The sequence below is a fragment of the Pleurodeles waltl genome, chromosome 6 (genome assembly GCF_031143425.1).
Source record: "Pleurodeles waltl isolate 20211129_DDA chromosome 6, aPleWal1.hap1.20221129, whole genome shotgun sequence".
Lineage (NCBI taxonomy): Eukaryota > Metazoa > Chordata > Amphibia > Caudata > Salamandridae > Pleurodeles > Pleurodeles waltl.
In genome coordinates this window covers 1662282883-1662298325 of record NC_090445.1, presented here as the reverse complement: position 1 = coordinate 1662298325, position 15443 = coordinate 1662282883, and the positions used below count along the sequence as shown (strand labels likewise).

The 15443-nt window shown below is 42.0% G+C and overlaps 1 protein-coding gene across 2 annotated transcripts in view; it reads right to left on the bottom strand.

Moving 5' to 3' along the window:
- The window catches only part of SNAPC4 (small nuclear RNA activating complex polypeptide 4), a 178444-nt gene that overhangs the window by 132173 nt on the left and 30828 nt on the right, over positions 1-15443 (bottom strand). The window contains exons 3-4 of one of the 2 annotated variants that reach the window (XM_069241609.1): positions 13385-13428; positions 8198-8356 (exon numbers count right to left, since the gene is read on the bottom strand). In XM_069241609.1, coding sequence (XP_069097710.1) covers positions 8198-8356; positions 13385-13428 — 203 coding nt within the window. Of the gene's footprint in view, positions 1-8197; positions 8360-13384; positions 13429-15443 lie in introns of both variants that reach the window. The other variant, XM_069241608.1, reaches the window with a different exon arrangement.

Genomic DNA, 15443 nt, shown 5'->3' with positions numbered 1-15443 from the left:
AGTCTATTTCTATGTACTTTAAAATGCTACTGAGTCTATTTCTATGTACTTTAAGGGAAGACATCTAATGTGTATGTTATATTTTTTCTTATGGAGTTAATAATTTCATTCCTAGTATGTACTAGCATACTTCCTGCATTTTAAAGTCCTTGTTTAGGTCATACATCTCCCTATGGGTTAACATCACCTTCTGTCCTTCACTACTGATCAGTAATGATAATCATTTTGTATTATATATGTGTATATATATATATATATACACACTACTGGCAGTCGCCAGTAGGTAGTTCTAGTTTTTTTTATTTATCAATTTTTATTATTTGCTTTTTTGCACTGATAAGATAACAAAACCAACAGTTGCTGTTAATTTGGTATTAAGAAACAACATAAAGGCGAGATAAAGAAGGGAAGAGATTGAGGAGGAACATCCATAATTATGAAAAACTCAAAAGCAGCATGCATTAATATACAATATCAGCAACATAGGCGGATATATGTTACGATTACATATCTGTCGGTCCTTGTTATCTATATTTAGATGCGGCACAGTATATGGAATGCCAGGGGTCATCAATATTAAAACCCCTCCTAACATATGCCGATGTTGTAATGCCATATACTTGCCCCCTACATTTAGCTTTGAGTTTTTGAGGTTCCATGTCTGTAAGTTGCATTTCCTGAAATGGTACTATGTGAGGCTGACGGCATTTCAGATATGTGTGAATCCGGTGACATTTAGTATGTGTCGCCATGCTTCTCATGTTCCATGTTAATACATGATATTTCATTACATTCGTGGAGATACGAGTACTCATGTTGCATTATATATCTCTAGTGTGTGTCTACTACCTGATGCACTACTACGATAATGGACAGGAGCATCTGTGAATCTGCATCACTCATTGTCCCTTCCCCTCCTCTCACTCAGCGTCTGCAATGGTAACCATAAGAGAACACAGGAATCCTCAACAAACAAGTTCCTCGTAGCCAAAAACCCCAGTGTGTTCACAATAGTAACTAAAACCAGTTAAGAAATAAAGTTTGTCCATTCGGAAAGCTATGTTAGGGGTGTGAGTGTTCATGTAGGGTGTGCTTGACCTTCTCGGCCCACATCAAATACAGTCTTACCCACTTTACCAGACCGCCATAGAGTCTAGGTCTTCAACAATGACTTGTAGCACTGCCAGGGCCCTAGTGTGCCAATAACTCACCTGTAGACAAGAAGACTGTTGAAACATGGTCCTGCCAGTGGTGCCAGTCTAGATTATCAGACTTATGAGGGTCTCCCCATATCATAGTGCATCTATGCGTTGGTTCCTTTCCCAATCATGTTGCCTCACTGATGAAGCTGGCCATGCAGATGTGTCAGACAGCGCAAAAAGGAGGGTGAGACGGAGTTAGAGATCATCTTCCGTATGTGGAGTAACCACTGGGTCTTTCGTGGAGTTGATGGCTGTATCGTTGGAGTGACCGACAGAGGAATCATGGTCCAAGGTAAATTCCTCACACAGGATGGCGTATTAATTCTACATGTGCTGGGTTGTTACAAGCAATGCTTGAGCTTGGTTTGCTTCGAGATCAGGGGGGTCAACCACCACTCGTATTTAAGTTCCTCTTGAGATGGCCATGCTGGCCTTTGGCGTGCAGCCACGTCCATACACCCGAGGAGTTGGAAGATGTGGGTCTTCTCCCTTTCCCTCACGCACACTGGGAATAGTAGAGCATACTTAATGCTGTGCTCTTGGAGATGTTGTTTAACTCTGGCATATGAGTTCCTCTTATGTTACACCTCCACTGTGTAGCCTGGATAAGCTGTGATGGTAGTATTTTCGAATAACCATTGACCTTTGGTCCGTAGGCACTGAAAGATTAGGGCACGATCCCGGTAATTGAAAAGATGGGCTATTAGCGGACGAGGAGGAGCGCCCGGTGGTGGTGGGATGCCTGGGATCCGATGTGCCCATTCTATTAAGAAGAAGGTGGGTAATCTGTTTGGCAGCACTGTGTCCTTCAACCATTGCTCGAGAAAGAGTTCAGCGTTGGGGTTTTCTGCGTGTTCTGGATATCCTAGCAAGCGGACATTATTGCATCTCAATCATCCCCCTGCATCCTCTGCTCTGCAGTGGAGGGAGGACACCTCCACACGTCGTTACTACCTCTGGGTCTGTACCTTCTGGACAGTAGATTGCATGGTTGCTAGCGACAACACTATGTCATCAACTGTGTGTAGCAACTTTTGATGATCTGCACAGAGAAGACCGACTTCCAGTGACACTGTGTCGATTTTGGTCTCCAGTGTAGTTTTAGTGCCCCATATGGCTTGCAGAATCTTCTTAAACTAAATAGTGTGGACATGAAGAGGACAGGGATAGTTTTGCGGCTTTAGGTTTCACCACTGTAGGGATTGGTGGATGTGGTCAATTCTGAGATGCCCGGAAATACTGTGTTATGGGCCAAATGAAATCGTGATGGAGTTAAGTACTGCTATTCTTGTGATGCTCCTCAACTTATGGGAGGAAGAGACGAGTAACACCAGTTATCAACTGGAGTCTCCACTAAGAGTCCGGATCCACAGGGAAGGGGTTGTCATGCTGGAAGCTCTAGAAAGTAGGACACCCAGGCCGGGCATCTTCAATGGCCCCAAGTCAGATGGCAGGAGTAATGCTTCTTCATCCAGTATCTTCAGGAGATAGTTGTGAGCAAAGGGCAGGGCCCCCTTCACGCAGAGCAACTGTGTTTGGGTGACCCCCTGGATAATATGTCAGTAGGAGGATGCACTTGGTTCTCCTACCTCACTGTCCACTTCTGGCAAACCTCTTTGTTCTAGGGCATGTGAGCACACTAACAATGACTCGTGGGCAATGCAATTTCCAGTAGTGCTTGGTTGCTGTATATGTAATCCCATCCGCTGAACTGCAGCACAGGTCTTTAATGAGAAGGCCCAGAATCACAGTGATGGCACTTAGGTAGTGTGGTGCTTACTGGTAGGTGAGTTGAAGGTGAGTGTTTGGTCCCCTCTGGAGAGGGGGGTGCGGTTCGCAGCTCTTTGTTGAATGGCTGCTTATTAGGTCCGTGGCACTCTGCCGGCCATGTCGCAGCATGACAGAGGCAGTTTGTGGGCACAACATATCGCTCGGACAACGGACGTTCACTAATCTGTATGGTCGCGAGCTGGTGCAGCACATTTAACCCCTCAGACACCTCCTCCGCTTATTGTGCCATTATGGTGCCAACGTCCCTTCTCGGCCTTCATCGAAGTCCCATACAGGACTGCGGTGGCGTACAGCAGCACTCAGGGGGCATCGGCTCCGTCTCCTCTGCAATTTCTCACTCCTGTCAGGAGCCTGCAGTCGGGTTCCCGTTGGGTGTAGTGCGGTCCTCCGTACATCCCTGATGTGGCGCGGGAAGCCAGCTTCTGGAGTGCGCGGGCCAGCACTCATTCCGGAGGTGTGGCTGCACTTGTGAAGCAGGCTGCAATAGCTCTTGTCCGTGCTCCGCCTGACTCTGCAGGGGTACAGAAAAATCAGAGGTCGACCAGGCCGTAGCAGGCACCAGGAGTCCTCAATTAAGGCTGCCTAGAGGTCAGGATGGAGTATTCATATCAGGATTTATGTTGAGCCTGGAGATTAGCTGAGTTTCAGGCGTCTACTCCAATTGCCATCTTGGCCATGCCCCTAGTAGGTAGTTTTAGTTAGGGCCATGTTTCCACAGAAAAATAATTTTTTAACTCGCCTATATCTTTGGCACTGTTTGACGAATCTTAACGAAATTTTCCCAAAAAAAGTGTGCCGATGATTCTTGTTGCGCATGGGAAGTTTTAGGGTGATCTGTCAAGTCAGAACCAAGAAAAAGAGTAGAGTCATAAATGTGTGTTTTCCATGTTAATTCCCACAAGAGTTTTTAACACGACTACAGTCCGAACCGCTGGACAGAATTGCACCAAACTTGGCAGAAAGGTAGGTTTTAATACGTAAATTAAGCTTTTGGATATTTGGTGTAAATCCGTTCAGTAATTTGTGAGCTATTAAAGGGGAAATAAATTTGTATATCTAGGGCCACGGATCCGTCACAAAGTTTTTGCGGCGATCACGGCGAATTCACCAATGTGTGCGCCACCAGGAATGCTGTGATTGGCTGGCTGCAACCTGAACAGAAAGTTGAGGCTGCCATTTTAGGTAACAGGTCACAGTCCCCAGGGCTGAAAAATAAAATGAAAAGTGAAATAAGGGTTCTGGATGAAGGTACCCTGACCCCAGGGCTGTGATATTGGGGTCTTTGAGGGTCAAATTATGACCTTAAAAATATTTTTTTTACTCCACGCGATATTCGCTAATACGTCTCAACGCTCAGCGTGTCTCCCCCCGGTGTAACATTGCGACAAATTCACAAACAGCAACGATTTCTTCATTTCTCAGATTTAATCATACAGTACATAATTCACTCATAGAAGCACTCAGACACTTATGCACCAACTCACAGACTCACTCAAAGAGTCATACACCCACTTTCAGACCCACTCAGACACTAATGCATCCACACATAGACCCACATAGACACTCAAAGACCCACTCGGAGTCATGCACTGACTCACAGACCCACTAAGACTCACGCACAGCTATCACACACTCACTCACAGAGACACTTTCACACCCACTCCTACAACAAGAGACACCCTCTCACACCTTCTCTCACACTCAGAAACACTCACACCCAGTGACACCCTTTTTGACCTATTCTCACACCCAAGGAGACAGGCCCTGTGGCCAACCCCCAGCACCCACGGTCTCTGGCCCCTCAAGGCTGAAGGGCGTGCGCTGCACAGGATTGGGTGATTATAGGGGTTTGCTGCAGGGCTTAGCCACAGGCCAACCCCCGCTACACATGGCTGAAAGCCATGCGTGGCGGTGGTTGGATTAACGTATAGTAATTAAAAATACTTTTAATTAAAAAAACCATGGTTATTCACTGAAAAAAACAAAAGGTTACAGGTTACAGGTTAAAACATTTAAATTAACATGTAATCCTTATTGAAGCTTTATTGCGTTGACAAAATATGCTGTTTGTGAACTGTACTTAAATAACAGGCAGGTTCGACAGCACAGTGGCATTTTTTTGATCAGAATAGTTTCTGAGTCTCAACATCGGAATCACTCACACCCCAGCGTGCAATGAGCAAGATGGAAAGTATGGAAAATAATTTTTGGTTTTTATTAATCTCAGCCTCCCCTGGTGACAAATTGTGCACTCTTGAATATCCACTTTCTGAGCATATTTCTTTGCTCTTTTCTTAACAGAGATAGGAAAAACGTAAAACTAAACACTGATAGTAAGAATATGATAAAGAAACAGGACTGGAACCCAACAATCATGATTTTAATAATGGGGAAGAGAGCACAGTCTTATTGTCCACTCACTAAAAAGTGATAAAGTTATGAATCTTGAAACAAGGATTTATGCAATGTGGTGTTGGGATTCATTCGCCACCAACTATTGATGATTGACAAACCATATCCCGATATGCCTTTGTTTCTTTAATTGCCATTATGTGAAAGAGGCATAGGAGCCACTGAAGGCTCGAGCTAGACGCTGCATATTGCTTCTGTTCCAACCTCTTGCGCGATGAATTAAAGTCAAAGCATTACCTTTTGATGTAAAAACGAGGGAAAGAAATACCCATCTAAAGACTGAATTGCCTACTGTGAAACCAGACAACCTAGGATTAATCGCAGCAACTGCACCTGACCAAACTGTGCGATGCTCTGCAATTGTTTTCTATCACTTTGCCTCCATTATATTCTTGTGCTTGATTTAATAAACTACAATGTACCATGTATAATAATAATAGCCTAGCCTACCCTAAGGATGCAAATGACAACTGACTTGGCTCAGGGTTCCCTAACAGAATTGTTGTCAAGGCAGGGGGGGGCCTTTGTGAATTAAATAAAATATTTTATCATTTGTGTATTTGTTTGATATATACTTGTTTTTTTAATTTTTGGGCTTTGTTTTTAAGTTCAAATGGTAAAAATTGCTTAAGCTCTGGCCCCGGAGTACCAGTAATGACTTAGAAGGGCTCCCCAGAATCCAGCATTGATTCAGTGCAATCCTAGAATTCCATTAATGATTTAGGGGGTTATTACAACTTTGGAGGAGGTGTTAATCCATCCCAAAAGTGACGGTAAAGTGACGGATATACCACCAGCCGTATTACGAGTTCCATAGGATATAATGGACTCGTAATACGGCTGGTGGTATATCTGTCACTTTACCGTCACTTTTGGGACGGATTAACACCTCCTCCAAAGTTGTAATAACCCCCTTAGTGTCAGTCTTCAGAAGTCAAAAGATCAGGAACTGCTGCTCTATTTACAAGACTCAGATGTCTTATTGGGCAGCACCAAGACCAGTAATATTAGCAGCACCGAGGTCTGGACTGGCGCTACCGGGCACAGGGGCAAGATTTATAACTGGGACCGGCCAGCCACGTCTCCTTCCTGCAGTGCTCATAAAAAATATAACCCAAAACAAATGGTTTTTAAAGTGTGCTTCAAAACCATTTGTCTTACATGTGGGTGGTTCTTGTCTCCTGCAGGGGCGCCACACGCAGCACTGACCATCAGGGTTTTCCTGGGAGGAGGGTAGGATTGGTATGCTGTTACTTGGCTCGGTGAGATCAGTACATACATGATAAAGACTCTTCAAAATTCAAAACAGTGTATGTCTTTATCTTTTGATATTTGCAAAGCATTTCAGTTTAGTAAATTCGATTGTGCCTTTGCATTGAGTTGCTTTGTTAGACCTGACAGATTCTAATCATGAATTAGAAACATGAATACACCTATCAGCCCTCCACGGATTATGAAGCTATTAATGAACCAAGAGGAAAGCTGTTTTTTATCCCCTCTAGGTGGATTATGGAGTTACTATAAACGGGGCTACATTATAGTCCTTTTCTTTTATGCACCGCACTCCCAGAACTGATGTACTTCAAGGTGATCTTGTGTGATGAAGGAAAAGAGGCGCTGTTGAAAAGGTAATTGGTTCGGATCACACAATGTGGTCAAGTGGATGCCAGGATTGATGGAAAGTTGTTGTGCAACTCACCACTATATTGTCTCATTCTCTCTCCTGATTAGATCGAAGCTTAATGCTTTTTGTTTAATTCTTTGAAGGGCTAAATCAGTAAACGGTTTTGAATATGTCCAGGACATGCATGTATCATAATGATTGCTGGTCGTAGTATTTGGGGAGCAGGATGTTTAAACTTGAAAGCTACAATGAAAACCAGAGCACCCACCCTTGGTCGGTGCATTGAAATCATTTTCTCCACGAAGCTAAAAGTCCTTATTCATTGTCATCTATTCCTGAATCAATTTATTCACTCACTCCTCACCATCCAAATATTCATACATTGAGCCACGCAGCACTGTCTCCAACTCCATCCATCCATGAAATGACTGGACAATGTTTGACAAAGAAAAATGTGTAGTGAATTCCACCATATTTGCATTTTTCACGAAAACTTTACTCCAATCACTTCTTGCTGTGGTCAGGGTCACTCGCTGCACTCGCTCACTACATGGGCGGGTCTGACAAAACTTGCTAAGGGCGCCTTCGGTTCCGAGTGCGGCCCTGTCAGCAGCAGGCACCACTTATAATATGCCACATTAAGCTCGAAATTGTGTGCACTAAACAAATGGTATTGTGCATCTGCACAAGAGTTTGAGAGTAGACAAGAGAAAACGCTGCACTCTCTTGCCACTGAGACAGTAATGTGGGGGATATTCCCATTGTTTGAAACAACTGAATAGAATTTGGTGTAGGCGGGTCTTGCATTTAGATGAAGCTTTGAAAGACTATGTGATAACATTACATTAGGCTTTGATTATATCTTATGTATTTTTGTGTAGGTCCAACTTTAAATATAACAAAGGTATTGAGTGTTACAAAAAATAGAACCCTAGGATGTCCCTAGTGGCCAGTCTGCCTCTCCCTCCATCAGCAGATGGGTGATAATCAGAGATGTGGATTTTTTACCTTTGTCACAGGACTAAAAAAAAAAAACGATCTCGACTTGTGGCAATACACAGGCAGGCATGCCTGCATCAATCGGGTTGACCATATTCAAGGGTCATGCAACCTTTCGAAGCATCTTGGCAATAGTGCAGGCTTCCACTTACACAGGAAGTTTGCTTACCTGTCGTTCCTTATTCTGAGAAAGTAGAAGGGCCACTTCTTGCAGCTTTTCCTGGATCACCTCTTGATAGACAAGGTTTATCTGCAAACACGTTTCCGGACTTGCGGGAAGATTCTTGCTTGTCTCATCATCAGACTTTTCTTCCCCTCTTTCTTCGTCCTGCTTTCGAGCAAAAGTACAAAAGTAATCTCTTGTTAGCGGTGTACTGAAGCATGTTCCTTCAGCCATGGTTTCCTAACCCTCATTCCATTAACCCCCCCAAAAAACATAATAACAATGGAGCCTTTCCTGGCACAAAGCAGTACTAGGTGGACATGACACATTGCTTCTACAAGCATCAAACATGGCCTACGTGCCTGACAAGACTCCGCAAAGGGTCCCTTCAACTAGAATGGTGGAAATCATTCTACTGGCATGAACGCTAGAGCACACCTTAGATATAGATTTGAAGTTGTAATATTTTTTGGATTAAATCAAACAGGGGCTTGGGTCAAATATTGTAAATTAGCAACATTATAATCACCCCTTAGAAGTACTACCACCTCAGTTTTTTTTACAACTTCAATAGCTAGGTTTCAAGTTTTGGAACATTTCATACCTGCTGCTGGGTGGTCCAAAGTTGCTCTAGTTCTAACTCCCTGATGCAGGACTTCCTGCGATGACAAACTGGGGTACAAATACATATTTTCAGCCTACCCTATATACATTTCCCATGTAAAGAGGACATCTTAGAGGTTGTCTCTAGACTCTAAAATATTATCAAAAGAAGGTTCACCTCAGCCTCAGGCGGTACCAAACTGAACAAAATGGCAACACTTAACAGTGACGCTATAACTACAGACCAATCACAAATGGACCTTTCCTGGGCAAAACTACAGACCAATCACAAATGGACCTTTCCTGGGCAAACTGTTAGAAAGAGCAGAATTCACCCAGATGTCACAATTCATTGAAGACAATTCTATACTTTCACACTACCAAATTGGATTCCGCCCAGGAAGAGGCACTGAATCAGTACTCATAGCAATCTGGGATGATCTTAAAAATACAGTCGACCGCAATGGAGTTGCTGCACTACTTCTCTTGGACCTCTCGGCTGCCTTTGATATGGTTGACCATGACACCCTAATTCAAAGACTCCACAAAGCCAGCATAGAAGGGACTGCTCTCGACTGGATTACATCCTACCTTCAAACTAATATCATCTATTCTCCCCCTTCTCATCCAAACCCTACCTCATGAAAGCAGGGGTCTCCCAAAGATCAATCATCTCACCTTTGCTTTTCAACATCTACATGATATCATTACCAGAACTGATCAATGATTTTCATCTCACATGCTACAACTATGCAGATGACACACAAATACTACTTAAATTAGAATGACCCAAAACATTGAAAACTCACTAATCTTCAGTTGCCTCAGAGCCGTTGATCATTGAATGACTTGGAGCCATTTCAAACTAAATGCCTCCAAAACAGAAATACTCATATGTGGCGACTGGAAAAATTATTATCCACTGTGCACCTGGCCTGACAATCTCGGACCACCTCCTCAATTATCCAAGGAAGTTAAAAACCTTGGAATCACCATGGACTCCAAGTTAACAATGAATGCCCAAGTGGGGACAACGCATCTTCCCCCACCTCAGATTTCCACACAAGGTGCAGGCTACTATCTCGCTTGTACTATTCAAACTGGATTATGCCAATGGCTTCTACAATGGATCATCTCTATCTATTATGAAAAAACTACAACGTATTCAGAACTCCGCAGCCAGACTACTATTACATGTAAAGCCACAAGTCCTCATCTCCCCTGCCTTGAGAGCACTACACTGGTTACCCGTTGCCAGAAGATGCACCTTCAATCTGCTTTGTATCACCCACAAAGCTATACATGGAACAGGAACGCTTTTTATCAGAAACAAAATAACCAAATACATTCAACAAAGAAACCTCCGCTCAGGATTGGCACCCCGCCTTAGAACACCGCCATACAAGAAAAAGACTATAGGTGGTACATCCTTCTACGTTCAAGCAGCCAAACTATGGAATCCATTACCCCCAACTATAAGATCCACAGATAACTATCTTGTCTTCAGAAGACCACTCAAGAGTTGGCTCTTTCCTTCATAACCACCATATTCAAACAGCTATGGACTACATATGCCTGTGTTGATAAATATTTTTTATCTGATTATGTGAATATTCTAGATATATATAGTTCTTTAGAAAATATGTATCGCTAGTATGTCATAACAATAAACTGAACACACTCTTTAAACCTGTTTAACTAATGTATATTTACTCACGGTTCAAATATGTATATGTATGTACATATGTGTGTATATGTATGTGTGTATGTATGTGTGTATATATATATATATATATATATATATATATATATATATATGTTACTCTATGCTTAACATGTCCATAGGTCATTGCATAGCTCTTAGATATGTTGTTTTATTAGATACTTATGAATCCCTGCTCTCATTTTATATCACACTGATCAAAAGTTTATTATCATAGGTATTTGGCTATTCAAAAATTGAGTAAAGATAAATAAATGTTAGTAAAGTACACTTATTAATTAACTTAAAATATTACAAATCTTGAAAGTCTGTGTTTTTACATTACAAATTTTCTTCTCATATTATACCCATTATTATATTCCTTGGACATATATTCCTTTACTATGTACTTACATATCTATTTATTTCTCTAGTCCTACTGTACTAGAGAAAACATTAAATAAAAATAAAATAAAATCTCTAAATAAAATTCAAATTATAAATAAATCTAATAAATATATATATATATATATTAATAATAATAAATAATACATTAAATAAAAATAATGATCAAAAATGTGTGTATATATATAGATATAAATTATAAATAAAAAATATTATATTTTTACTCTCTTGTAAGCTTTACTTTGTCTACCCATCACCATATGTCAAGTCTCTATCAATCTATCCTCCATTCCCACTCTGACTCATCCCAAATCCATTCTACTACTTTCATCTCCTAAATAACCCTGCCCAAGCTCTTCCCTTCTCTTCCCCATCTAACTCACTCAAACCTCAGTTTACCATGATCTCCCAACAACCCTACTAAATTCTCCCTCATTTATCTCACCTTTAATTCATCTTAAACCCCTCCTTCTACTATGATCTCCCTAACACTTTCCACAGATGCTTCCCTCCTCCATCCCCCTTTACTCATCCCAAGCCTAAATCCTATTACTATAAACTCCCAATTAACACTTCTGGATTCTTCCCTCCTCCACCCCTCCATTACTCCAGTCAATCCAACTAACAAACTCACATATCCGCAGCTTAAATTAACTCATGATAATACTAAAACTGTACTCATATTTCCCTATACTAATCCACCACTAAATCCTTTTGGGTTCTGGAGTAGCGTGCTACTCGCCGAGAAGCACTTTGACGCCTCTTCAGGGGTAGTAAGCGCTATATAAATACTATTACAATACAATAACGTGTCAAAGATAATTGCTATTTGAGGAGTTAAAATATGGTCTTTGACAGCTGGTAAACAAATTGGGCTCTATTGTCCTTCTATGCACTTTTGACAAATGTACTACTAATACACTGACTTCAGTAAGATTCCTTGAATTTTTGTAAATTGGTAAACTGCTATTTTATGCTCAGTATCATCTTAGCACTACAGGGTTCCAGATGGCATGTACCACATAGTTCTACTGAGAAATGCTGAGTAAAGCTATGTTCTTAAGTTATTTCTAAACTTTAACAGATGGGACTCCTCACTTAGGCACATGGAAGATGGTTACACTAGATCACTGCTACAAATCAGCCACAGGAGAACAGACTGGCTGCCAGGAGATCTGAGGCAGTGAACGGTTTATGCATTTACAGTGAGTATTTGTCAGGTCTAAGTGCTTAGTTATGGTTCTGAGCTGCATTGTACTTTACGTTAAGGATAGTCATCCTTTTGCAAATAGTACAAGGCCGGTTTCTCATTTAAGTAAGCTTAGGAGTAAACAATTACTTTGTAGTCTTTCTGAATTCCAAACGTCCCTGTGTTAGAGGAGTAAACAAATAAAGGTTAATCGGGTCTCATTACATGTTTGGGTAACTGGAAACCTGAAAGAGATGGCGCCCAGGACAATGGAAAACACAAACTTGGACCCGAAAGACTACATTTCCCAGACTCACTCACGGTCTCAGCATCTAGAGGACCAGCACAATTAGGCGCACCTTTGAATCAACTGACCCCACCTGTATAGAGTAAGTCAGGGCTCTAACCACTCCTGTTTATCAGGTTTGCAAAGATGGGAAAACGGATTCTTATGCATTTAGTAGTCACTAGTCCCCTATTCTCCAACAGAGTACATGCAAATACAGCATAGTTCCTGCAACTGAAAGTACGAAAATGCACCCCAGAAAAATCTTCCTGCCTGGGCTCTGGCTGGTACTGGTGACAAGGTAGCCAATGGTGGCAGCCACAAACCCCCATTGTGCCTTTTGGTACATTTGGCAGTCCCTTTCTGCACCTCTGTTCTTAGCAGAGAAGAAAACAGTGACAGGAGCAGAAAGCAAAATTGAATCTAAGACCCACCCTCCTTTACTTTCTGTAGCTTCCACTTTGTACCCTTTCCCTTGTCCCTCAGCAGCAAAAGAGTGTCTGGCTAGGGGTTAGGGATGGCGAAAGTCATTATCAGCAGGGGTCGAAGAGTGCGGGATACCACTTGCATTACCCCTGCATTTTTGGGGAATCAGTATCTATGCTGTCAGAGACAGTGCTTCCAAGCATGCACGTTACCTTCAGCCAACCAGGTGTTTTAGCCTACACCATAGAGGATTCTGGGATCTGCAGTTTGTTTTCTTTTCTGCTTGCTGTATGGATGGGCATAACAGCCACAGCATGCAGGATGATGTTGGTTAAAATGAAAACTGTGGACTATTTGAAATTGACCACTGTGACATCAGGCAGGTTGGCAGGCAAAGGTTAGTAATAGTAAATAAAAGAGGTGTTAATTCTGTATTGTCACCTTGCTCTGTATTACAGGGGCAGGGCTAATGTGTAATGTAAGGAGCCCTTCCTGTGAACATACAGAGAAAGGGTGGTAGAACCAGACTATGCAAGTAGGACCAGCTAGTGAGACATTTGCTAAATATCTAGAATTCGTTACCGTGAGGCAAGACGCATCCGAATCGTCATCTTCAAGATCTTCGGCTATTAAAAATAAAAGCAAAGGGTTTTGTGATATATTCCCACATAGATAGGTTACATTTAAAACACATACAACTCTGTTAACTGCAAAAATGTGTTGATAATTGACAGATACTGCAAGTGTCATATTTTATGACGTTTACATCCTATAGACACCACGTAGACAGCATCCCTGTAAATTGAGCATCTCTTCCAGAGACTCACTAAGTATGCAAAAGTGTTCCCTGTTTATTGCCCCAGCTTCTCCTTGTAAAATAAATCCATCAATGGAGCTTTCTGGGTCCACTTATTCAACTGTTCCACTTCCGGGGGTCTAGCACCTCCCTGGGGCAGCCATTTTATGCCGTGTCCTCTACTGCTTTCTAACAAAGGATTACCTAGGCTTCCACCACCATTTACTCACATCAGCCAGATTCCTATAGAACAGACAGTGAGTAGGCAAATCACAAACAACAATCTTTAGATAAGAGATGCATCCATCGATCAAATAATGTGAGTCTAAGGTGCATTAGTGAAGGCATTTTATGGACACTATTCAAAACCATCAGAGGAAATTAACATTCTCGGTTTAGCACTCACTACCACTTTAAAAGTACACTGATATTTTGGGTGTAGGAAATTCATCTTTTCTGCATGGCCACCCCAGAATTTTCACCTTTTGCTGGACTCTATATTTTTGACGCCTTTAGAAATCTGTGCACTGTAACCCTGCTAACCAGTAGTAAAGTGCCTGTGCTCTCCCTTTGAGTTGGCATTTTCCTAATGGGCGTACTCAACTTGCCTATAAATCCCTAGCATATGGTAGAAGTGTATCCATGGCCTGAAAGTTAAAGGACACCAGTGGCTATCAACACTGTTATGCCATCCACTACAGTGGCACTTCAAACATGGTTCCGGACCTACCCTTGTTAGCCTGACTGTAGTGGTGTACAAATGCAGTTCACAGCCTGCTTTTTAGATATAAGTAAGTCACCCCTATAAAGGCCTTGAAGCTCACAAGGCAAAGTGCATGATATTTAAACTTAGGACATGTAGAAATTTAATATTAACATGTCCGTACAGTGACTACACCCAAACACAATTTTTCACAATGGCAGGCCTAGCTGTCCTATGTAGAAAACCAGAATACAGATTAAAATCCTAATACTGTATCTCAGAAGAAAAATTAACATCTGTTTTTAAATAGTTATTAAAAATTCAATTCAATGGTGAAGGTGGATTTCCAATAAATATTAAGGAAAAGTAACTTTTCTAATGTTACCATTTCCAAGTCTGAAGTTCCGGGAGGTTAATTTACACTTGAATAGGTGTGAAAACAGTGTGAAATGCCTTCCAGGAGAAAATAACAGATGGACCTAAATAAGCAGAGAGGATCCCTCCGCACATTACAAAATATATGGGGTGGGGGGAGCTGTGGGCATCATTTTTGACACTGCAGAGTCAAATCCTGCTTGAGTGTAAAATCCTGCTTGACAGGTCTGTTGGATCACCCATAACACCTGGTGCACATTTTAAAGGAAGGAAACAGGATGGCAAGACATTTATTGTATATCCACTATCGGATTGCTTAAGAATCCTGCTTTTGTCCTACCAAACTTCTGTCCAGGGATTTGTTGTGGGTACAGTGATGGGATGTCAGATGACACAAGGATTGCTAAAGTGGACTTCCCACACTCACGCTAGGACATCAGAGCCCACGTTTAGAGTGGTTGAAGATTTTTGCCATCTTGAAAATGCCCAAAGTGGGTGAGGTTGGTCCAGGTAACGTGTACCCCATTGAATAGAGCATGCCTAGAGGTCAGTCCTACCCACTAGCTCGTACCAGGCACATTAATGTGCCAAATCCAGGCCCCACTTCAGAACACTACTAGACCTAAGAAGGAAGAGAAGAGGACTGCACCTACTATCCGTGACTTGAGAGGAGCCCTGAACAACTAGACCTGTTTCCTCTTGTACCCAGGACAAAGAAGTGGACTCCAAGGGTCATAAGGCTAACCTCCATGTCAAGCTACAAGGAT